The sequence below is a fragment of the Somniosus microcephalus genome, chromosome 25, assembly GCF_052327205.1.
Source record: "Somniosus microcephalus isolate GS21.2 chromosome 25, FLI_Smic_1.0, whole genome shotgun sequence".
Taxonomy (NCBI): domain Eukaryota; kingdom Metazoa; phylum Chordata; class Chondrichthyes; order Squaliformes; family Somniosidae; genus Somniosus; species Somniosus microcephalus.
This window is the reverse complement of record NC_141011.1, coordinates 28277368-28301726: the sequence shown is the minus strand read 5'-3', so window position 1 is coordinate 28301726 and position 24359 is coordinate 28277368. Positions and strand designations below refer to the sequence as shown.

Below are 24359 nucleotides of genomic sequence, written 5' to 3'. Positions count from 1 at the left end.
CTGTGAAGACCTCGCTTGCCACGCCATGTCTGGAGAATATGGCTTTCATACTTCTTATCACAGCTTCTGCGGTGGTGGTGTACAGTCTACAAACCTCTGGATACAGGGAGTAATAGTCTGTGACGACAAGATAGTCCTTCCCTTGACATACAAATAGGTCAGCGCCTACCTTCTGGTAAGGTCTGTCTGGTGCTGGGTGTGGCTTTAGTGGTTCTACCGGATTGCTTGCTCGATATTTCAGGCATATTGTGCAGTTTGACACCTCATTTGTCACATCTTGGTTCATTCGTGGCCAGTACATCACCTCTCGTGCTCTTTTCTTACACTTTTCGATTCCCAGATGTCCTCCATGGATCTTTTTTAGCATCTCTTTTCTCAGGCTCTTTGGGATAACTATTTTACTTCCTTTGTAGATGATGTCTTCGACCACTGATAGTTCCGCCCTGCAGTTCCAGTACTCTGCTATGTCAGGTGAGCAGTCTTGCTTCATGTTGGGCCATCCATCCAAGGTGCTTTTCTTCAGTCGTCTCATTGTTTCATCTTTGTTTGTCTCAGTCTTTATGAGCTCCATTTTTGCATCTGCTATGGGCAGTGCACTTGTGATCATGTCCACGTAGGCGTTCACTTTTTCATCCATTGTGGTGTTTGCGGGCTCACTTGGGTCAACAGCTCTGGACAACGTGTCTGCTGTATACATCAGCTTACCCGGTGTGTACGCAACATTCAGTGTATAGCGTTGCAGCCTGATCATCATTCTTTGTATTCTAAGCGGACAGCTATTTAGTGGCTTTTGGAACAATGCAATCAAGGGCTTATGGTCAGTCTCTACACTGATTGCTTGTCCTGCCACAAACTGGTGAAATCTTTCACAGGCGTATGTGATGCTGAGCAGCTCCTTTTCTATTTGAGCATATCGCGTCTCCGCGTCTGTCATTGAGCGCGATGCATATGCAATAGGTTGCCAGTAGTCATATTGTTGCAGAAGAACGGCACCGAGCCCACTCTGTGATGCATCTGATGATATCTTGATGGGTCTCGCTGGGTCATAAAACCTCAGAACTGGTTCCTCTGTGAGCAGTTTCTTTAGATCGCTCCATGACTTCTCATGCTCATGATTCCATTCCCATTTTATGTTCTTTTCAGTTAGTCTTCTCAGTGGTGCTATTTTTTCTGAGAGGTTGGGTATGAATTTACCCATGTAGTTGATCATTCCATTAAACCTCTGCACGTCCTTTTTGCATTGTGGCCTTGGCATATTCTCAATGGCGGACACCTTTCTGGGATCTGGTCTGATGCCCTCACTGCTAAGGCTATCTCCCACGAATGTCAGTTCTGTCACCCCGAGCTGGCATTTCTCTCTATTCAGCTTCAGGTTTATTTTCCTTGTTGCTTCCAGCACTTTTTTCAGTCTCTCGTCATGCTCAGTTCTCGTGGTTCCCCATACTATGATGTCATCCATTGATGTATCAACTCCCTCCAGGTGCTCATAGATCATATGGATAGTCTTGTGATACACTTCAGGAGCTGAGGCAATGCCAAATGGTAACCTTAGGAATCTGTATCTGCCATATAGAGTGTTGAACGTGCACAGTCTTGAACTTGCTTCGTTCAGCTTCATCTGCCAAAATCCTGAGGATGCATCTAACTTGCTGAAATATTTTGCATTTGCAAACTGTGCCATGATTTCCTCACATGTAGGAAGCTTGAAGTGCTCTCTCTTTATTGCTCTGTTTAGATCTCTTGGATCCAGGCAAATTCTGAGCTTTCCATTCTTTTTGTCCACTACGACGAGGGAACTCACCCACTCAGTTGGCTCATCTATCTTCTGAATCACGTTCAGGCTTTCCATCCTGTCCAACTCTGCCTTCAGTTGCTTTTGAAGAGCAAACGGAACTTTTCTGCATGGATGTATGACCGGTGTCATACTTTTATCTACTCTGATCGTGTGTTCTCCTGGAATGCAGCCTAGACCCTTAAATAGGTCTTTGTACTCTTTCATGAGTTCATCATAGACTGTCTCTCCTTCGCTTTCCACAACGAGGACTCTCTTTACCAGGTTCAGTCTCTCACAAGCTTTTAAACCTAGTATGGCTTGCACATCCTTTGGCACCACGATTAATGCTAGCGTGTGCTCTCTGTCCTTGTGTGTTACTTTGACAATGCATTTTCCTTTCACTGGTATATCAGTACCTGAGTATCCGGTCACTTTCACTTGTATTCCATGTAACGTTGGTCTGGGTCTAATTCTCTTAAAATCGGTCTCTGATATCACATTAACTTGTGCTCCAGTATCCAATTTAAATGGAATGTGTATGTCGTTCACTTTTAGTGTCAACATCCAGTCTCTTTCTTCTTTTTTGTTTTCAGACACCACATCTACATAGAATTCCTCTATCTCGCTTTCATCTACTGTATGGACCTTGCTTTGTTGCGCTTGGTTCTTACAGCAACGGGCATAATGGTTGTTTTTGTTGCATCTATTGCATGTTTTACCATATGCTGGACACTTTCTTGGTGGATGCTGTGTACCGCATCGACTACATGACTTCCGATTGTCCCTTTCATTTTCGTTTGCTGGCCACGTCTCTTTTTTCACATTGGCGCTCTCTTTGTTAAACGGTTTGTATCCGTTCTTTCTCACTGCATCCACGTTGCAGCTACTGTCACTGAACAGCTCCTTTGCCTGCAACTTCACAGTCTCTGTAGCCCTACACAGTGCTATGGCTTTTCCCAGGTCTAGATCTTGCTCTCTTAGCAGTCTTTCCCTTAGACCATTATCTGGAATACCACACACCAGTCTGTCTTTTATCAGCGAGTCTGTGAGTCCCCCAAATTCACACGATTTGCTTCGGTTTCTCAGTTCAGTCACATACTGATCAATAGTCTCGCTGATTTTCTGTACACATGTGAAAAATTTGTGCCTCTCAAAGGTCACGTTGCGTTTAGGTATGCAGTAGGCCTCAAACTGTTCCATTATTTTATCTAGCTTCATTTTGTCTCCATCAACGGCAAATATGAAATTATTATATACCTCCAGCGCTGCATCACCCACTACATGTAAGAACACGGACGATTTCTGTTTATCACTTTTCTCGTCAGCTCCGGTTGCCGTTAAATACAACTCTAAACGTTGTTTGAACCTTCTCCAATTTTCAGCCACATTACCTGACAACTGAAGCCTCGCCGGTGGGAGTAAACCTTCCATTTTTCAATTCGTTAGCTATTCTCCAAGGTAAGTAACGATTTTCTCTTCTGGCTTGCTAATATGTGGAGAGCTGATTTTGCTTACTTGCCACAACTCCTTTCACTGTCCCATCGAGTTGCTAACTTCTGATTTTTTCTCTTCATCTCTTTCAATCGAGCCACTTCTGACACCATGTATTGATTTCCTTGTGGGTTCAATGATGAGACATTTATATAAAAGAGAATAACTTTTAATCTAAGGTTTGTTCAAGAATTCATACAGCTTTTCAGGACACACCATGCTTGAGCTGCAGCTAAAGTGAAAACTAAAAAGCTCAGCCTGCTTGTCTGTGTCACATGACCTCTGCTGCTCAGGCACAAGCAATCAAACACAGACAAACATGCTGTAAGGCATAAGTAATCAAACACAGACAAATATCATCACTATTTGCTGATATCATTACATAGGGTGCTTCCAATAACAGGGTCATTCCTGTACTGAAATCCTCTTTGTTAATGAAACAAATTCTAGACATGGCTAAGACCTTGACGCCCTTTGTTCCAGCTGTGACTCTAAATAGCTCTACTTCAATCCCTAGAAATTAGACATCTAAAGAAAGAACTTACATTTATATAGCATCTTTCATAATGTAATGTAGGAAACATGGCAGCCAATTTGTACACAGCAAGGTCCCTTAAATACCAATGAAATAAATGATCAGACCATCTGTCTTTAGTGTTAGTTAAGGGACAAATATTGGCCAGGACACTGGGAGAAATAACCTGCTCTTCTTTTAATAGTGCCATAGGATTTTTTACGTCCACCTGAGAAGGCAGATAGGGCCTCGGTTTAACGCCTCATCCAGAGGATGGCATCTCTAACAGTGCAGCACTCCCACAGTACTGCACTGTAATGCCTTGCCTAGATTATGTCCTGGAGTTGGGCTTGAACAATCTTCTGACTTAAAGGCAAGAATGCTACTACTGAGCCACGGCTGACACCTAGGCAATCTAGATGCCTCATTAATATTGCCTTTTGCAAACTAGAGTGCTTCTATTTCAAGAACAGTGTAAATGTCTTGGATCATGTCACAAAGCGGTTTCCACCAGATCGACCTTTGTTCTTAATATACAGTTGAGCTGTGATGAAACAAATCTGCAGTGAAACTGCTCTCCAGTGATGCCACAGTGGCTTTGTCCACTGACAAAAATGAATCTATTTGATTATTACACTTTTACTGCACCATTCCATTGCTATAGACAAAACTGCAGAAGACAGTGGGGGCAAAATATAACTTTAGTGGGGATGCAAAACTGGCGGTATCGCACCTGCTGCCAGTTATACTCTGCGCCCAACATTCAGTTCCATTGATTTCACCCCCTCTGACTGCAAAAGACATGCAGAAGCTCTGGGAGGACTTTGCAAGCTTTATATAAACTTGTAACTTAGAGCAACTGGTTGAAACTAATTACATTTGGTGCATATATACAATTGCAGGCTTCAAAGAGTTAATGGGTCTGCTAGTGCAAACACTAAAGATTTGATCAAAATGTTGGCTACCTCTTGTGTTACTGATTTATTCATATTTATCCCATAACAGATCATTATAAGAACATAAGAACATAAGAAATAGGAGCAGGAGTAGGCCAATCGGCCCCTCGAGCCTGCTCCACCATTCAATAAGATCATGGCTGATCTGATCCTAACCTCAAATCTTCTATCACTCTCCATCCACCCGAACCCATGTGATCTCCCGGGAGAGGCGAAAAACCAGATAAAAAACCCAATGGCCAATTTGGGAGAAAAAAATGTGGGAAATTCCTCTCCGACCCATCTAGGCGATCGAAACTCGTCCAGGAGATCACTCTGTCCTTATATTTTCTACAGTACTTACCTTCTGTAAAGGCGATCTCCACCCCAGCCAGGAACAGGAATAAAACCATCTCCTGAAATCTAACACAGAATTAGAACACAGTAGGAGCAGAACCAGGCTACACGGCCCCTGGGCCCACTCCACTACCCACAGGGCCATGACCATTCCGAACCTAGACTCATGTCCAATTTCCTGCCCGCTCCCCGTAACCCTTAATTCCCTTTACTTCTAGGAAACTATCTATTTCTGTTTTAAATTTATTTAATGATGTAGCTTCCACAGCTTTCTGGGGCAGCAAATTCCACAAACCTACCACCCTCTGAGTGAAGAAGTTTCTCCTCATCTCAGTTTTGAAAGAGCAGCCCCTTATTCTAAGATTATGCCCCCTAGTTCTAGTTTCACCCATCATTGGGAACATCCTCACCGCATCCACCCGATCAAGCCCCTTCACAATCTTATATGTTTCAATAAGATCGCCTCTCATTCTTCTGAACTCCAATGAGTAGAGTCCCAATCTACTCAACCTCTCCTCATATGACCACCCCCTCATCCCCGGGATTAACCGAGTGAACCTTCTTTGTACTGACTCGAGAGCAAGTATGTCTTTTCTTAAGTATGGACACCAAAACTGTATGCAGTATTCCAGGTGCGGTCTCACCAATACCTTGTACAACTGCAGCAATACCTCCCTATTTTTATATTCTATCCCCCTAGCAATAAAAGCCAACATTCCATTGGCCTTCTTGATCACTTGCTGCACCTGCATACTAACTTTTTGAGTTTCGTGCACCAGGACCCCCAGATCCCTTTGTACTACAGTACTTTCCAGTTTCTTGCCATTAAGATAATAACTTGCTCTATGATTTTTCCTGCCAAAGTGCATAACCTCACATTTTCCAGTATTGTATTCCATCTGCCAAATCTCTGCCCACTTACTTAGCCTGTCTATGTCCCTTTGCAGGTTTTTTATGTCCTCCTCACTCACTACTTTCTGTCCCATCTTTGTATCATCTGCAAACTTTGATATGTTACACTCGGTCCCCTCCTCCAAATCGTTAATATAGATTGTAAAGAGTTGGGGACCCAGCACTGACCCCTGCGGAACACCACTAGTTACTGGTTGCCAGTCTGAGAACGAACCATTTATCCCAACTCTCTGCTTTCTGTTAGAGAGCCAATCCTCCACCCACGCCAGAATATTACCCCCAATCCCGTGATTTTTTATCTTGAGCAATAATCTTTTGTGTGGCATCTTGTCAAATGCCTTTTGGAAGTCTAAATACACTACGTCCACTGGTTCCCCTTTATCCACCCTGTATGTTACTTCCTCAAAGAACTCAAGCAAATTTGTCAAACATGACTTCCCCTTCATGAAACCATGCTGAGTTTGTCCTATTAAATTATGTTTATCCAAATGTCCCGTTACTGTCTCCTTAATAATGGACTCTAACATTTTAGGTCTGCCTCCCCAAACCTCTCTCTCCTCCTTTAAGTTAAAGGCGCTATATAAATACAAGTTGTAGTTATTGTTGTATTTCTATAAACTGGAGCAATACATCTCTCCAGGTATAGAAAGACCATGCATTTATTTAGATGCTTTGACATCCCCAGGGTCCCCCAAAATGCTTCACACCTAATTAATTACTTTTAAATGCAGTCACTGTTGTTGTGAAGGCAATCGGGTGTTTGCATTTCTTGGAGTGAGAGATGTGCTTACTGGGAACATAACGGGCTGGATTTTCATTGAGGAGTCAGGTAGGAGGCGGGACTACAACTTTCGGGGTTGTAGTCCCGCCTCCATCGAGTTCTAGCCAACCCATGCGATTTTGCCTTGATTGACCTTGTTGAGCCCGCCCAGCGGGCTCAGCAGGCCAATTAAGGGCCACCCAGCAACAGGTGACATCACAGATTGATATTTCATCTGTCAAGACCTATCGACAGATGAAATATCAGCGTTCGACAGCTATTTGAAGCTGTCAAACACTGACAATCTGTACTCCAAGTTAATTCCTTCCTCTCAGGATGATTTAGAGATCTCAACAGAACAGAAAGCTGAATGCTGCAACTTTTGACAGATCGCGGCCATTCTGCTTTCTGTGCCGGTGAGATGAGGGACTCCCGAGACCTGAAGGAAGGAAGGCTGTAAAGGTAAGTACATGTAAGTACAACTTCTTTAAACACTTTAAACACATTTACCTCTGCACTCATGCATCCATCACTCATCTCAACACCGGACATCTCGACCCCTTCATCCTGACGGCCCGCCTCGCTAACTTGGCGTGGTTTGGAGCCGTCGGGAATCCCACACTTCAGGGATGAAAATAGGGATTAGGCTAAAAACTGCCTGTTAATTACCTGTTAACAGGCAGTTAATTGGCACTAATCCCCTTCCCGCCTCGGGGAGGCGGGTCCCAGCACAGGTTGGGTATCCGCCTCCTTTGAAACTGGCATGAAGGCGGGTTGGGGGCGGGATGGGTTCATGCCCCCCCAATTTCAGGATTTTAACCCCCCACATGCCTCCAATCCTGCCTCCACAGCCCAATGAAAATCCTACCCAACATCTGAGCGGCTGCAGGGCATTCTGGAGGGGGAGGGTGAACAGCCAGAGGTCGTGGTCCACATTGGTACCAACGACATAGGTAAAAAGAGGGATGAGGTCCTGCAGCAAGAATTTAGGGAGCTAGGTGGAAGATTAAAGAGCAGGACCTCAAAGGTTGTAATCTCTGGATTACTCCCGGTGCCACGTGCTAGTGAGTATAGGAATAGGAAGATAGAACAGATGAATGCGTGGCTAAAGGGATGGTGCAGGAGGGAGGGCTTTAGTTTCCTGGATCACTGGGTCTGCTTCTGGGAAAGGTGGGACTTGTACAAGTCGGACGGTTTACACCTGAACCAGAGGGGAACCAATATCCTTGCGGGGAGGTTTGCTAGCACTGCTGGGGGGGGTTTAAACTAACTTGGCAGGGGGATGGGATACAGAGTGGAGCTATAGTAGGGGGTGATTTACAGCCAAATATGGAGGAAAAAACAAGTCAGCTGGGAAGGCAGAGCAAATATGTGAAGGCAAAAGGGAATATGGCAGGGCTGGAAGGCATTTATTTTAATGCAAGGAGTCTTGCAAATAAGGTGGATGAACTGAAGTTGTTGTTGAACACATGGGAGTACGATATTGTCGCTATCACGGAGACATGGTTGAGGGAGGGTCAGGACTGGCAGCTCAATATTCCGGGGTATAGAATCTTCAGGCGAGACAGAGGGGGGTGTAAAAGAGGAGGGGGTGTTGCAATATTAATAAAGGAGTCAATTACTGCTGTAAGGAGGGATGATATATTAGCGGGTTCCTCTAATGAGGCCATATGGGTAGAACTTAAAAACAAAAAGGGGGCAAGCACTTTGCTGGGAGTGTACTATAGGCCCCCAAACAGTCAGGGGGAGATAGAGGAACAGATATGTAGGCAAATCTCAGAGAAGTGCGAAAATAATAGGGTAATAATAGTGGGGGATTTCAACTTCCCCAATATAAATTGGGATAGTCAGAGTGTGAAAGGCTTAGAGGGTGCAGAATTCTTAAAGTGCATCCAGGAGAGCTTTTTGAGCCAACATGTAGAAAGTCCTACAAGAGAGGGGGCGGTACTGGACCTAATTCTAGGGAATGTAGCCGGGCAAGTGGTGGAAGTGTCAGTAGGAGAGCATTTTGGCGACAGTGACCATAATTCGGTGAGATTTAAGGTGGTCATGGAAAAAGACAAAGAAGGCCCGGAAATAAGGGTTCTAAATTGGGGGAAGGCCGATTTTAATATGATAAGGCAGGATCTGGCCAAAGTGGACTGGGAGCAGCTACTTATAGGAAAATCCACATCAAAACAGTGGGAGACTTTCAGAAGGGAAATAGAGAGAGTACAACGCCAACATGTTCCTGTAAAGGTCAAGGGTGGGACCAACAAGCAAAGGGAACCTTGGATGACAAGGGATATACAAAAATGCATTAGGAAAAAAAGGGGGGCTTTTGGCAGTTACAAAAGACTAAAGACGGAGGAAGCCCTAGAGGAGTATAAAAGATGCAGGGGCATACTTAAAAAAGAAATTAGGAGGGCGAGGAGGGGCCATGAAATAACACTGGCGAGCAAAATAAAGGAAAATCCTAAGATGTTTTATAAGTATATTAAGGGCAAGAGGATAACCAGGGAAAGGGTAGGGCCCATTAGGGACCAAAGTGGCAATCTGTGTGTAGAGCCAGATGATGTAGGCGGGGTTTTAAATGAAATTTTTGCATCTGTGTTCACTATGGAGAAAGACGATGCGGACATAGAAATCAGGCAAGGGGACTGTGACATACTTGAACATATTAGCATCGAGAGGGAGGAGGTACTAGCGGTTTTAGCAGGCCAAAAAGTGGATAAATCCCCAGGCCCGGACGAGATGTATCCCAGGCTGCTGTGGGAGGCAAAGGAGGAGATTGCAGGGGCTCTGACACAAATTTTCAGAACCTCTCTGGCCACAGGGGATGTACCAGAGGACTGGAGAACAGCCAACGTAGTACCATTATACAAGAAGGGTAGCAGGGATAAACCAGGGAATTACAGGCCAGTGAGCCTAACATCTGTGGTAGGGAAATTATCTGAAAAAATTCTGAGGGACAAAATTAGTCTCCACTTGGAGAGGCAAGGATTAATCAGGGATAGTCAGCATGGCTTTGTCAAGGGAAAATCATGTCTGACAAATCTGATTGAATTTTTCGAGGGGGTGACTAGGTGTGTGGATGAGGGAAATGCTGTGGATGTGGTTTACATGGACTTCAGTAAAGCTTTTGACAAAGTCCCGCATAGGAGACTGGTCAAGAAGGTAAGAGCCCATGGGATCCAGGGTGCCTTGGCGCGTTGGATCCTAAACTGGCTGAGTGGCAGGAGGCAGAGGGTGATGGTCGAAGGTTGCTTTTGTGACTGGAAGCCTGTGTCCAGTGGGGTACCTCAGGGATCGGTGCTGGGTCCCTTGCTGTTTGTGATCTACATAAATGATTTGGATGAGAATGTAAAAGGTATGATCAGTAAGTTCGCAGATGACACGAAAATTGGTGGGGTGGTAAATTGCGAGGAGGAAAGCCTCAGGCTACAGGACGATATAAACGGGTTGGTCAGATGGGCGGAAAAGTGGCAAATGGAATTTAACCCTGAAAAGTTCGAGGTGATGCATTTTGGATGGACAAATAAGGCAAGGGAATACACAATGAGTGGTAGGACCCTAGGAAGTACAGAGGGTCAGCGGGACCTTGGTGTACATGTACATAGATCCCTGAAGGCAGCGGAACAGGTAGATAAGGTGGTTAAAAAGGCATATGGGATACTTGCCTTCATTAGCCGAGGCATAGAATATAAGAGCAGGGAGGTTATGATGGAGCTGTACAAAACGCTGGTGAGGCCACAGCTGGAGTACTGTGTGCAGTTCTGGTCGCCTCACTATAGGAAGGATGTGATTGCTTTGGAGAGGGTGCAGAGAAGGTTCACCAGGATGTTACCTGGGAGGGAGCGCCTCAGCTATGAAGAAAGACTAAACAGGCTGGGGTTGTTTTCCTTGGAGCAAAGAAGGCTGAGGGGGGACCTGATTGAGGTGTACAAAATGATGAGGGGCATAGATAGGGTAGATAAAGAGGAACTATTCCCCTTAGTAGGGGGGTCAATAACAAGGGGGCATAGATTCAGGGTAAGGGGCAGGAGATTTAGAGGGGATTTGAGGAGGAACTTTTTCACCCAGAGGGTGGTTGGAATCTGGAACTCACTGCCTGAAAGGGTGGTAGAGGCAGGAACCCTCACAACATTCAAGAAGCATTTGGATGAGCACTTGAAATGCCATTGCATACAAGGCTATGGACCAAATGCTGGATAATGGGATTAGACTGGACAGGGATTGATGGACGGCGCAGACACAATGGGCCGAAGGGCCTCTTTCTGTGCTGTAAAACTCTATGACTATCTTTCCATTGGATTACAGGTCAAAAGACCGTTGTCTGATACAATCCAAAGCTTCCTTCCCTGATGGAAAGAAGGAGAGGGGAAGGTGAGCTGACCTGGGCTGCTCTCATGCACTAGCTACAAGTGGGGAGAAATTTGCCATGTTGGAATACCTAAAACATGAAAAATACATAAGGAGTAGGGAAACATTGTAAACTGAGTAGCTGTTTTTTAATGTTTGTTTTCCCTGATTCCCCTCATTCCCAATTTAATAAGAGAGTTCTGACCACAGAAACTGCAGTTGTGAATTTAAATCCATCTCTATATAACATCTTATAATCTGTGCACACAGAAATGGCACCATAGTGGTAATGTCACTGGGCTAGTAATCCAGAGGCCTGTACTCATGATCCAGTAAGACACAAGTTCAAATCCCACCACAGCAACTGGGGAATTTAAATTCAGTTAATTAAATAAATCTGGAATTAAAAAGCTAGTATCAGTAATGGTGACCATGAAACTATCAGATTGTTGTAAAAACCCATCTGGTTCACTAATGTCCTTTAGGGAAGGAAATCTGTTGTCCTTATCCCAGTCTGACCTATATGTGACTCCAGACCCACAGCAATGTGGTTGACTCTGAACTGCCCTCTGAAATAGCCTAGCAAGTCACTCAGTTGGCAACAAAAAGCAATAATAAGAATAAAACCAGATGGACCACCTGGCATCGGACATGACACCCAACTCTGTTTACCCTACAAAGTCCACCTCACTAACATCTGGGGACTTGTGCCAAAATTGTCTGACAGACTAGACAAGCAACAACATATACCTTTCAGCCAACGTCACAGGCTCCGCCATCACCATCCCTGGATATGTCCTGTACCACCGGCAGGATTCCTGGTGAAGGAGGGAAAGAAAAAGTTGACACAAAAATATGAGAATAGAATGTCAAGTGGTGCAGACAGGAAGTGTTTTTTTTACTCGTTCATGGGATATGGGCATCGATGGGCCAGCATTTATCCCCAGTTGCCCTTGAGAAGGTGGTGGTGAGCCGCAGTCCACGTGGTGAATGTACTCCCACAGTGCTGTTAGGGTGGGAGTTCCAGGATTTTGACCCAGTGACAGTGAAGGAACGGCGATATATTTCCAAGTCAGGATGGAGTGTGACTTGGAGGGGAACTTGCAGGTGATGGTGTTCCCATGCGCCTGCTGCCCTTGTTCTTCTAGTTGGTAGAGGTCATGGGTTTGCAAGGTGCTGCTGAAGAAGCCTTGGTGAGTTGCTGCAGTGCATCTTGTAGATGGTACACACTGCAGCCATGGTGTGCTGGTGGTGCAGGGAGTGAATGTTTAAGGTGGTGGATGGGGTGCCAATCAAGCGGGCTGCTTTGTCCTAGATGGTGTCGAGCTTCTTGAGTGTTGTTGGAGCTGCACTCATCCAGGCAAGTGGAGACTATTCCATCACACTCTTGACTTGTGCCTTGTAGATGGAAAGGCTTTGGGGAATCAGGAGGTGAGACACTTGCCGCAGAATACTCAGCCTCTGACCTGCTCTTGTTGCCACAGTATTTATGTGGCTGGTCCAGTTAAGTTTCTGGTCAATGGTGACCCCCAGGATGTTGATGGTGGGTGATTCAGCGATGGTAATGCCGTTCAATGTCAAGGGGCGATGGTTAGACTCTCGCTTGTTGGAAATAGTCATTACCTGGCACTTGTGTGGCACGAATGTTACTTGCCACTTATCAGCCCAAGCCTGAATGTCGTCCAGGTCTTACTGCATGTGGGCATCGACTGCTTCATTATCTGAGGAGTTGCAGATGGAACTGAACACTGTGCAATCATCAGCAAACATCCTCACTTCTGACCTTATGATGGAGGGAAGGCCATTGATGAAGCAGCTGAAGATGGTTGGGCCGAGGACACTGCCCTGAGGAACTCCTGCAGCGATGACCTGGGGCTGAGATGATTGACCTCCAATGACCACAACCATCTTCCTTTGTGCTAGGTATGACTCCAGCCAGTGGAGAGTTTTCCCCGATTCCCATTGAATTCAATTTTACTAGGGCTCCTTAATGCCACACTCAGTCAAATGTTACCTTGATGTCAAGTGCAGTCACTCTCACCTCACCTCTGGAATTCAGCTCTTTTGTCCATGTTTGGTCCAAGGCTATAATGCAGTCTGGAGCCGAGTGGTCCTGGCGGAACCCAAACTGAGCATCGGTGAGCAGGTTATTGGTAAGTGCCACTTGATAGCACTGTCGATGACACCTTCCATCACTTTTCTGATGATTGAGAGTAGGCTGATGGGGCAGTAATTGGCCAGATTGGATTTGTCCTGCTTTTTGTGGACAGGACATACCTGGGCAGTTTTCCAAATGTAGGAAATGAGGACAAATGTAGTGCACCTACCCCAACTAAGATCAGCCAATTCACTGCGATTGAACTGCTGTGTACGGTTACATTATGCAGTGGCTTAACAAGCCAAGCCATCAAAGTATCCTCTGCCAAACACTTTTTCAGGAAGACAGGGCCTCTTCAATTTGCAAGTGGAAACACTGATCTTTCTCTTGGATTTTCTTGACATTTAACAAAACTGATTCTGCACTTTCCAAGTTGCTGTTTCTCTGTCTTACCCTTCACTCCCTGTCAACTCAAATCTCTGGAGTGGGTCTTGAACTCACAAACTTCCTGCTCAGAGGTGAGAGAGTTACCACTGAGTCAAATGAAAGAAAGACTTGTATTCATATAGCACCTTTCACGACCACTGGACGTCCCAAAGCGCTTTACAGCCAATGAAGTACTTTTGAAGTGCAGTCACTGTTGTAATGTAGGAAACATGGCAGCCAATTTGTGCACAGTAAGCTCCCACAATCAGCAATGTGATAGTGACCAGATACTCTGTTTCAGTGGTGTTGATGGAGGGATAACTATTGACCAGGACACTGGGGCTAACTCCCCTGCTCTTCTTTGAAATAGCGCCATGGGATCTTTTACATCCACCTCAGAGAGCATACAGGGCCTCGGTTTAACGTTTCATCCAAAAGACGGCACCTCCAACAGCACACTGCACTAGAATGTGCTCCAGTCTCTGGAGTGGGACTTGAACCCATAACCATGTGACTCAGAAGTGAGAGTGCTACCCACCGAGCCACAGCTGACCCTGCCCTATTGCAGAAGGCACAGGCACGCTTTTCCTGCCCCCAGTTTGTGTTGTCAGTGCTCTCAGTTACAAAGAGGCTGCCAGTCCTACGCTGCAGCAGCACTGGAATTCTCTTGCCCTTCAGAGGGAAATAGGACACAAATAGCATCGGGAACTTGTCTACAATGTTAAAATGAATTTGATAGAGGAGCAGAGGATGGGGTCACAGTGACCTTGCCATTGGGAAAAATCAAGCCTGATACTGTGTGTTTCTCAAGGTGTTAAAAAAAGCTAATAAAAAGCAAGCTAACCAGATATTTCTGACACCTTCCTGCCACAGAACCAAACCACTTCTTTTTCTCCTCTTTTACTGTAATTGCCATCCATTTTATGCCATTACAGTTCAATAGCTCAGGCAGACGGAGCTGGTTGTGAGCAGTCTGTCCGAGCTATTAAACTACAGTAAAAAGCAAAAAGTTGCAAATCTGAAACAAGATCATAAAATAACGAGTTCTGATGAAGGGTTGTGTACCTGAAATGTTCACTTCCCTGTTCTTTCCAGAGATGCTCACTGACCTGTGTGATTTCAACATTTTTGGAAAGAAGCTGTGGGTTGGTTCTGTGACACCTTTCTGCGATGTTTCGAAATATCTGGTCAGCAGATCGAGTTTTCTCATTTGCATTTGTAGGTGTGGGCGGGGTTTATGCATTCATAACAGCCCCTCCGAGACTCCAGACGCCACTGAAGGCTTGAGGAGCTGCTGTCTACAGTTACAGAGGTATATTAAACGTGATTTGTAAGTGAGGCTAGAAAAGAGGGAGCTCAGGTCTCCAGATTAGTTGCAAGACGAATATACAGTACCTGGGACAGGTAAAAGACAGAGGGGCAGGAAAGTCAGGATCTTGCTGAAGGCTTATTATTTCCAAAGGACGCGAAGGATATAGAAAATGGCTCGCCCTCGCCCTTACCTGGAATACTTACATGAGTTACAGTGTAAGCACAGACAGAAAAAGAGTCTCGGTTCAGGTGAATTAGGGCGGGACATTAACTCAGTTGTTGCAGATGTGAGTTAAAACAAGTTCTGACGAACGGTCATCGACCTGAAACGTTAACTCTGTTCCTCTCCCCACAATACTGCCTGACCTGCTGAGTGTTTCCAGCATTTTCTGTTGTTACTTGAGTTAAAAGAAGTTCGGACAGTTTGGTAAGATAATCATTCATTGTGAATATCAGGTCAGAGAAAGAAAACGGAGACTTGTTTAAGTGTATGAAAGAAAGGAAATGGCACTAACTCCAGTGAGGACTTGTGCAATAAGGGACTCCCTTTATTGGGGATATTTTTCCTAAAACAGATTAATTGCGGATGGTTCAGGCAACTTGTTGAATGATAAACTCCTAAACTGTATTAATGTTGCAGATAAGTGTAAAAGCTGATTGAGAGATGAGGTGAGCTACCGATTATATTAAATTACAGATTTTTCTTACGCCAGAAGACAAGTAAGGAGAGAGACTGGCCCAAATTTTAATCTGGAGGCGGGTCGGGAGCAGGGGGCGAGAAAGCAGTCGGGAAACTTGGGAGAATGGGTTTCCCGCAGGTTCTGCCGAATTTAAAGGCAGGGCCTTATTAGTATTTGAAAGCTCTGTTTCCTGGCTGGCTGCGGGGCTGAATCAGGGCTGGAGGAGAATCAGGGCCGGCAGAGGATCGGGGGCAGAAGGAATCGGGTCCAGAGGAGGATCGGTGGGGTGGATTTGGGAACTGATGGAATGAGCTAGCTTGCCTGCTGGGCTGACTGAAGTGTTTATAGCTGTTTTTACAGATCTTGAGTTGGGGGGGGGGGGGGATGTCTGAGAGGCAGGGACGCTGGATCCAGCAGGTAAGTGGAAAGACACGTACATCCTGGATCCAGCAGGTAAGTGGAAAGGCACCTACTTCCTGGATCCAGCAGGTAAGTGGGAAGGCACGTACCTCCTGGATCATAGAAACATAGAAGATAGGAGCAGGAGTAGGCCATTCGGCCCCTCGAGCCTGCTCTGCCATTCAATGAGATCATGGCTGATCATCCAAACTCACCCTGTCCCTGCCTTCTTCCCATATCCCTTGATCCCTTTAGCCTTAAGAAATATATCGAACTCCTTCTTGAATATATTTAATGAATTGGCCTCAACTGCCTTCTGTGGTAGAGAATTCCACAGGTCCACCACTCTCTGGGTGAAGAAATTCCTCCTCATCTCTGTCCTAAATGGTTTACCCCTTATCCTTAGACTGTGACCCTTGGTTCTGGACTCCCCGCCTTCGGGAACATCCTTCCTGCATCTAGTCCTGTTAGAATTTTATAAGTTTCAATGAGATTCCCTCTCATTCTTCTAAACTCCAAAGAGTATAAGCCCAATCAACCCAATCTCTCCTCATACATCATTCCTGCCATCCCAGCAGTCCCCAGCTCCCTTTAGCTGGTGGGTTCCTCGAGGCCAGGGAAAACTGGCCAGCCAGAGTTAAATTTGTAATGGTGGGTCACCATGAGGCACACCAGCCTCATTATAATATTTAAACGGACGACCCACCTCCTGGGAGCGGGTTAGCTGCCCGCCACCCCCCCCCGTCCCGCCTCCGTTAAAATCGGAAGTCAGCGGGTTGGAGTCGGGATTCAGTTTTTAACCTCCCACCTGACCCCAAAAAACCCCAACGCACCTGTTTTTTGGGGTTAAAATTCCCATTGGGTGACTGGGCTGTTATTGTTAGCAGGGCAGTGGGTGTCTATAGATAAGCTTCTACCTGAGCTGAAACACTGACTCTTACTCTGCAGAGCACTGTAAACCTTCACTATGTCCAGGCAAAGGACCGTGCGCCTGGAGTGTGGGAAACCCACCAATGTTATTTATGTGCTGGGAACTGAACTCAACATCGACATCTACAAGTAAGTCAACAAACTGATTTGATTTTTTTTTACTAGTTGATTCTTGTACATATGCTTGATGTTCTTCAAACATCCTTCTTGCAAACGCTGGGCCTCTGAGATGTGAATCCCGAGACTCCTCAGCTAGGGTAGCCATTTCCCAACTAGCTCCTCATTTTCTATCCTCAGCTCATCCTGGCCACATGCTTTGTGTGTCACCATGTGAACTCCCCTCAGTCTCACTAACTAAGCCCCTTCCTTGAGTGGGTGTCTGTGGGCTGCTGCTTGCCATGACAGGATTGATGGAGGGGCTGAGAATTGTTGGGGCAGAGGAGCCAGGTTTCACTCGTTAGTCTTGTACAAGTATCAGCGCATCTGCTGCTGAAACCCTCATCCGTGCCTTTGGCACCTCTAGATTTGACTATTCCAATGCTCTCCTGGCCAGCCTCCCGTCTTCCAGCCTAGTAACATTGAGCTCATCCAAAACTCTGCTGCCCGTTTCCTAAATCACACCAAGTCCCATTCACCCATCACCCCTGTACTCACTGACCTACATTGGCTCCCGGTCTGGCAACACCTAGATTTTTAAATTCTCATCCTTGTTTTCAAATCCCTCCATGGCCACATCCATCCTTATCTCTGCGCTCCTCCAAATGGCCTCTTGCGCAGCCTTCTTCTCTTCTTAGGCAGTCCCTCGGAACCGAGGATGACTTGCTTCCACACTAAAAATGAGTTCTCAGGTGACTGATGAGTCCAATGCAGGACCGACAGTCTCTGTCACAGGTGGGGCAGACGGTGGTTGAAGGGGCGGGTGGGTGGGGTGCTTGGGTTGACGTGCGCTCCTTGCGCTTGGCTTCCGCTTGCTCCCAGCGAAGAGGCTTGAGGTGTTCGGTGCCTTCTCGGATGCTTCTCCTCCACTTTGTGCGGTCTTGGGCCAGGGATTCCCAGGTGTCGGTGGGGATGTTACACATTTTCAAGGAGGCTTTGAGGGTGTCCTTGAAGCGTTTCCTCTGCCCACCTGGAGCTCTCTTGCCGTGCCGGAGCTCCGAGTAGAGCGCTTGTTTTGGGAGTCTCGTATCAGGCATGCGGACAATGTGGCCCGTCCATCAGAGCTGATCGAGGGTGGTCAAAGCTTCGATGCTGGGGATGTTGGCCTGAGCAAGAACACTGATGTTGGTGCGACTATCCTGCCAATGAATCCCTAATTTTATTTACTCCACCACTGGCAGCCGTGGCTTCAGCTGCCTAGGCCCTAAGCTCTGGAATTCTCTCCCTAAACCCCTCTGCCTCTCTCCTCCTTTAAGATGCTCCGTAAAACCTACCGCTTTGACCACGTTTTTGTTCATCTGTCCTAATATCTCATGTGACTTGGTGTCAAATGTTGTTTGACAATGCTCCTGTGAAGCGCCTTAGGGCATTTTATTACTTTAAAGGTGTTATATAAATGCAAGTTGTTGTTGTAGCACATGAAAATAAGGACTGTAAGACTTTTTAAAATGGATTAGCCAACTAATTCAATAGTAAATACATTTTGGGCCATAATACCTTGAAAGAGAGAATTGGAGAAGAGATAACCAAGCTGGAGGGGACAGTTGAGTTTCAGAAAATAAAAACTGCTCTGCAGTGACACCTGGTGGCCAAAGCTTGCAACTGCATGCAGACTTAAAGCAGTTCTTTAAAGTATTTCAAGGTCATAGATTGTGACATTAATGGGAAAATCCTATTAAAAATAGGCGTTACCAGAAAAGCTTAACAGGTGAGTATGGGCACGTTTAAAATGGGGAATTCCTTTGAGGTGTTTCAATGCAAGACATGTCAGTACCAGTTTTAATAATTATATGTTATATTTTTTATTTATTCATTCACAAGATGTGGGTGTCACCTGCAAGGCCAGCTTTTATTGCCCATCCCTAATTTCCCTTGAGAAGGTGGTGATGAGCCGCCTTCTTGAACCGCTCCAGTCCGTGTGATGAAGGTACTCCCACAGTGCTGTTAAGTAGGGAGTTCCAGGATCTTGACCCAGCAACGATGAATGAACGGCAATATATTTCCAAGTCAGGATGGTGTGTGACTTGGAAGTGGTGGTGTTCCCATGCGCCTGCTGACTTTGTCCTTCTAGGTGTTAGAGATCATGGGTTTGGGAAGTGTTGTCGAAAAAGCCTTGGCGAGTTGCTGCAGTGCATCTTGTAGATGATACACACTGCCGCCACAGTGCGCCAGTGGTGGAGGGAGTGAATGTTTAAGGTGGTGGATGGGGTGCCGATCAAGCAGGCTGCTTTGTCCTGGATGGTGTCGAGCTTCTTCTGTGTTGTTGGAGCTGCACTCATCCAGGCAAGTGGAGAGTATTCCATCACACTCCTTACTTGTGCCTTGTGGGTGGTGGAAAGACTTTGGGGAGTCAGGAGGTGAGACACTCACTGCAGAATACCCAGTCTCTGACCTGTTCTTGTAGCCACAGTGTTTCTGTGGCTGGTCCAGTTAAGTTTATGGTCACTGGTGACTCCCCCACCCCCCCCCCAAGATGTTGATGGTGGGAGATTTGATAATGGTATTGCCATTGAATGTCATGGGGAGGTGGTTAGATTATCTCTTGTTGGAGATAGTCATTGCCTGGCACTTTTGTGTGGTGTAAATGTTACCTGCCACTTATCAGCCCAAGCCTGGATGTTGTCCAGGTCTTGCTGCATGTGGGCACGGACTGCTTCATTATCTGAGGAATTGCAAATGTAAATGAACACTGTGCAACCATCAGTGATTATCCCCACCTCTGACCTAATGATTGGGGGAATGTCATTGATGAAGCAGCTGAAGATGGTTGGGCCTAGGACACTGCCCTGAGGAACTCCTGCAACAAATTATTATATATTAAATGCAGTGTGTGATGGCAACATCCCAAAGGACCTGCATCGGTAGGTGGTGCTGTTAGCATAATGTTACGTGGACAACATTATGTAACAGTGCCATCTGAAAGAAAAATTAGTAACTCATCTATGGAAACCATCCAGGTGAGAAAATAAAAAATCAGAAAGATAGGTTCTTTAAAAATGAAAGCACACAGAATTGGGTAACCTTGTGACATGGGTTGATAATTGGTTGGGTCATAGGAGACAGAGTAAGGATAAAGGGAATGCGCTCTGGTGAGCGGGATGTATCAAATGGTGTTCTCTAGGGATCTGTAGTGGGGCCTCAGCTTTTCACTAAAAATATCAGTGAATTGGATGAAGGAATAGAGAGTTGTATGTCCAAATTTGCAGATGACAAAGTTAGCAGGCACAGAAAGTTGTGTAGGTGGTAGCAGAAAGTTGCAAAGAGACATAGATTAAGTGAGTGGGCAAAACTGTGGCAGATGGAGTTCAACGTGGGGCAGTGTGAAGTCATCCACTTTGTGTCCAAGAAAGACAAATCGTAATATTTTCTTAATGGCGAAAGATTACAAACTGTAATAGCTAACTATGTCTATGAGTCCTGGGATTGAAGTGACATTCGACCTCTGGGTACATGGATCTAAGGTGGTCCTGCTGCAGGCTGCAAACTTCAGCTGTGGGTGTAGCCGGGCCCTATCTATTTTCTGGAACATGTGAAGTAATTGGAGGAGGTACAAATGTGTTGTCGTTTGGACAAACAGCAACATTGTCCGTTGCTATTTCATGCCTGCCACTTCTGCCAGACTCCATGTTGTCATGGTTGCCGAGCTGTAGACAGCAGATCATATGACATAAATTACATTATTGAAGTCCTTATCAATGTGCATGAACTAAAGGGGCCCTGACGTAAATCTCCTGGAGTTGTCGTGCACTCCAAATTGAACTGTATTTCAGATAAATGGTCATCCACAACTGCACAGAAATAGGTAGTTAATTACTACTGTTAAAGAAACCAGCTTGGAGCTGTTGTTTCTGTGCCAGGAATTAAGGTGCCAGAACACAATGATGCAAAGGCTGTGGGAGACCTCACGTTACAGTTGCTGAGTGCAGGCGCAGGTTGATTAGCCCCTGGGTCTTCCCTAACTTTATTACAATCGTCTCGCTAAAAGGCCATTGTATCCTGCAAAGGCTATTAGCCTTTGTCTTCTTCTCCACATCCTTTGGCTGTTTGATATCACATTTACTCTGTTTGTAACCACATCATGCCAAGCAAAGGATGCCCGGGGTCCCAAAGAGGGCACCACTTCTTAGTTACACATCTCGCTGAAGCACCTCAAAGCAGCATCTGAAAATGGGTGTGCTCATCCAAAGCTCTGCTGTCCATGTCCTAACTCACACCAAGTCCCGTTCACCCATCACCCCTATGCTCGCTGACCTACATTTGCTTCTTGACCACTAACACCTTGAATTTAAAATTCTCATCCTCGTGTTGAAATCCCTCCATGGCCTCGCCCCTCCCTATCTCTGTAACGTCCTCCAGCCCGGCAACCCTGTGAGAATTCTATGTTCCTCCAGCTCTGGCCTCTTGTGTATCCCCCAGTTCCTATGCCTCACCATTGGTGGCCATGCTTACGCTGCCTAGGCTCCAAGCTCTGGAATTCCCTCCACAAACCTCTCATCCTCTCTCTCCTCCTTTGAGACTGCTTAAAAATGTACCTCTTTGACCAAGTGTTTGGTCACCTGTTCTAATGTCTCCTCCTTTGGCTTGCTGAGATATCTCCTCTGCCTTCCTCCCTCTGCCTCGGCACCGAACTTCTTATCCTCAGGTGATTTTAACCTCCACCTCAACTTTTCTTGTTCTCTCTCCTCTGAGTTCACTGCCCTGCTTTCCTTCCTAACTCCTTCCATATAAACTCTCCTACCCATATGCACTACCACCCCCTCTAGCTTGTCATCTCACGTAGCCTCGCTACTCTCACCGTAACTATCACTGATAAGGCAATCTCTGACCATTTCCTTATATCGCTCTCTACCCATATTCCCCTTCCCCCCCTCCCAACCCCACTTCTTTCTGTGTCCGCCCTTGGAAAAAAACTCTCCCTCAAGTCCCTCACCACTGCACTTTCAAATACCCAACTATCTAGCCTTTGGCCTACAATTCTTCATGACATTTCTGCAGCTACTGATTTGCTAAATCATACCCTCTCCACCACCTTTGATGCCCTTGTCCCCATTAAAACCATTACACTCTCTCACCCCAGTTGTTCCCCCTGGTGTACCCATCATCTCCGCTCCCTTAAGTCCAAGGGACGTAGATTTGAATGTCTTTTGCGCTCAACTGGTTTAACCATCTATCACCAGCTCTGGCTGGATCACATAAAGCATTACTGGGGCCTGCGCTCCATTGCTAAAACTGTCCACTATTCTGAGATCATCCAGGAAGGCAAAGATAACACCCGGCTTCTCTTCTCCATCACAAACCGTCTTCTCAAACCACCCTCCCCTGCCTCCTCCTCCCTCACCTCCAACAATAAGTACCAGGAGTTCATGGACTTTTTTGTTACCAAGATTGAGACCATCCGTTCAGCTGCCTCTGCTGCTTCCCTCCCTTTCCTAAGCCCACCAGGCTTAATTTCCTCTGAGATTCCTCCCTGCCCTAACCATGAATTTACATATTTCTCTAGTTTCTCTCCTATCTCCCCTCATGCCCTCTCAAAGTTCATCTTGGTGATGAGACCCACCTCCTGCTCTCTTGACCCTATTCCCACTAAACTGTTGACCACCCAACATCCCTTCCTGGCTCCAGTGTTAGCTGATATTGTTAGTGGTTCTCTCTCCTCAGGTACTGCCTGCCTCCCCTTCAAATCTGCCGTCATCACCACTCTCCTCAAAAAATCCACCCTTCACCCTTCCATCCTTGCAAACTATCGCCCCATCTCCAACCACCCTTTCCTCTCAAGTCCTGGAACGTGTTGTCGCCTCCCAGACCAGTGCTCATCTTTCCCGGAACTCCATGTTTGAATCCCTCTAATCAGGTTTCTTCCCCCGCCACAGAACCAAATGACATCCTATGTGACTGTGACAAAGGTAAGCTATCCCTCCTTGTCCTTTCTGCAGCCTTTGACAGGGTTGACCACACAATTCTGTTCCAATGCCTCTCCACCGTTGTCCAGCTGGGTGGGACTGCAATCGCCTGGTTCCATTCTTATCTATCCAGTCCTAGCCAGAGAATCACCTGCAATGGCTTCTCTTCCCACTCCCACACCGTTATCTCTGGTGTCCTCCAATGACCTATCCTTGGGCCCATCCTATTTCTCATCTACATGCTGCCTCTTGGGGACATCATCCAACGACACAGCGTCAGTTTCCACATATACGCTGACAATCCCAGCTCTACCTCAGCTCCACCTCTCTCGACCAATGTTCCCTCTAAGCTGCCTGCGTGATCGGCCGCAGAGTAATCTGCAAGGTGCTGCACAAGCCGCTCACAAGCTTTTCCACTGGAAATACTGCGCATGCGCAGAAATTCAAAGGGACCTCGCACTGAAATAAACAGGCCACGCACAACAAAGCGCAGCTTAGAGGGAAACTGCTCTCGACCCCTCCACTGTCTCTAAACTGTTAGACTGCTTGCCAACATCCAATACTGGATGAGCAGAAATTTCCTCCAACTAAATATTGAGAAGACCGAAGTCAGCCATTGGGGGGAATTTTAACCCAATAAAATGGGTGGGTTTAGGTCGGGTGGGACGTTAAAATGTTAAAAGTCTGAATCCCAACCAGAACCCGCCGCCAACTCGGCCACTTACTGTTTTAACGGAGGCGGGACGGGAGTGGGGTGGGGCAGGGTGGGGAAGAGGCCGGGCAGCCAACCCCATCCCAGGACATGGATATTCGATTTAAATATTATAATGAGGCTGCCATGCCTCAGATTTAACCTCCATTTTAAATTTAACTCTGGCTGGTTGGGTTTTGCAGGCCTCATGAAACCCACCAGCTAAAGTAAGGTGAGGACTGCTGGATCCAGGAGGTAAGTGCCTTTATAATTACCTCCTGGATCCAGCGTCCCAACCTAACCTACCCCAGTGATCAGAGACCTCCCCACGAGGTCTCAGATTCACCCCACCCCGCCAGGCTTCCAATACCACCTCAGGCTTCTGAATCCCCCCCACATGCTGGTCCGACCCCCTGTGCTGCTGCTCCTGGTCCCCCGATCTGCTGACCCCAGCCCTCCGATGCTCAGCTGGCCTACCCCTCCGGCTCCTCCGATGCTCACCTGCCCCCCACTCCCCCGGCCCGCCGATGCTCACCCAGCCCACCACCACCCTGGCCTTCCAATCAGCCACTCCAGCCCCCAATCGTTGCTGACCACTCCCTGCTCCTCCGGCCCCCGAGCATTGCCGACCACTCATCCACCCCCACCCCACACTTCTCCGGCCCTCCCCGTGCTCCTCCAGCG

The 24359-nt window shown here is 46.5% G+C and overlaps 1 protein-coding gene across 1 annotated transcript in view; it reads left to right on the top strand.

Annotated features, from left to right (window-relative positions):
- The first annotated feature begins 14863 nt into the window (after nt 1-14863).
- The window catches only part of LOC147100575 (protein-arginine deiminase type-2-like), a 59014-nt gene continuing 49518 nt past the window's right edge, over nt 14864-24359 (top strand). Inside the window, exons 1-2 of the mRNA XM_085966967.1 lie at nt 14864-14920; nt 16947-17057. Of these exons, the coding sequence (XP_085823093.1) occupies nt 16966-17057 (92 nt within the window). The 5' untranslated portion in view covers nt 14864-14920; nt 16947-16965. The remainder of the gene's footprint in view (nt 14921-16946; nt 17058-24359) is intronic.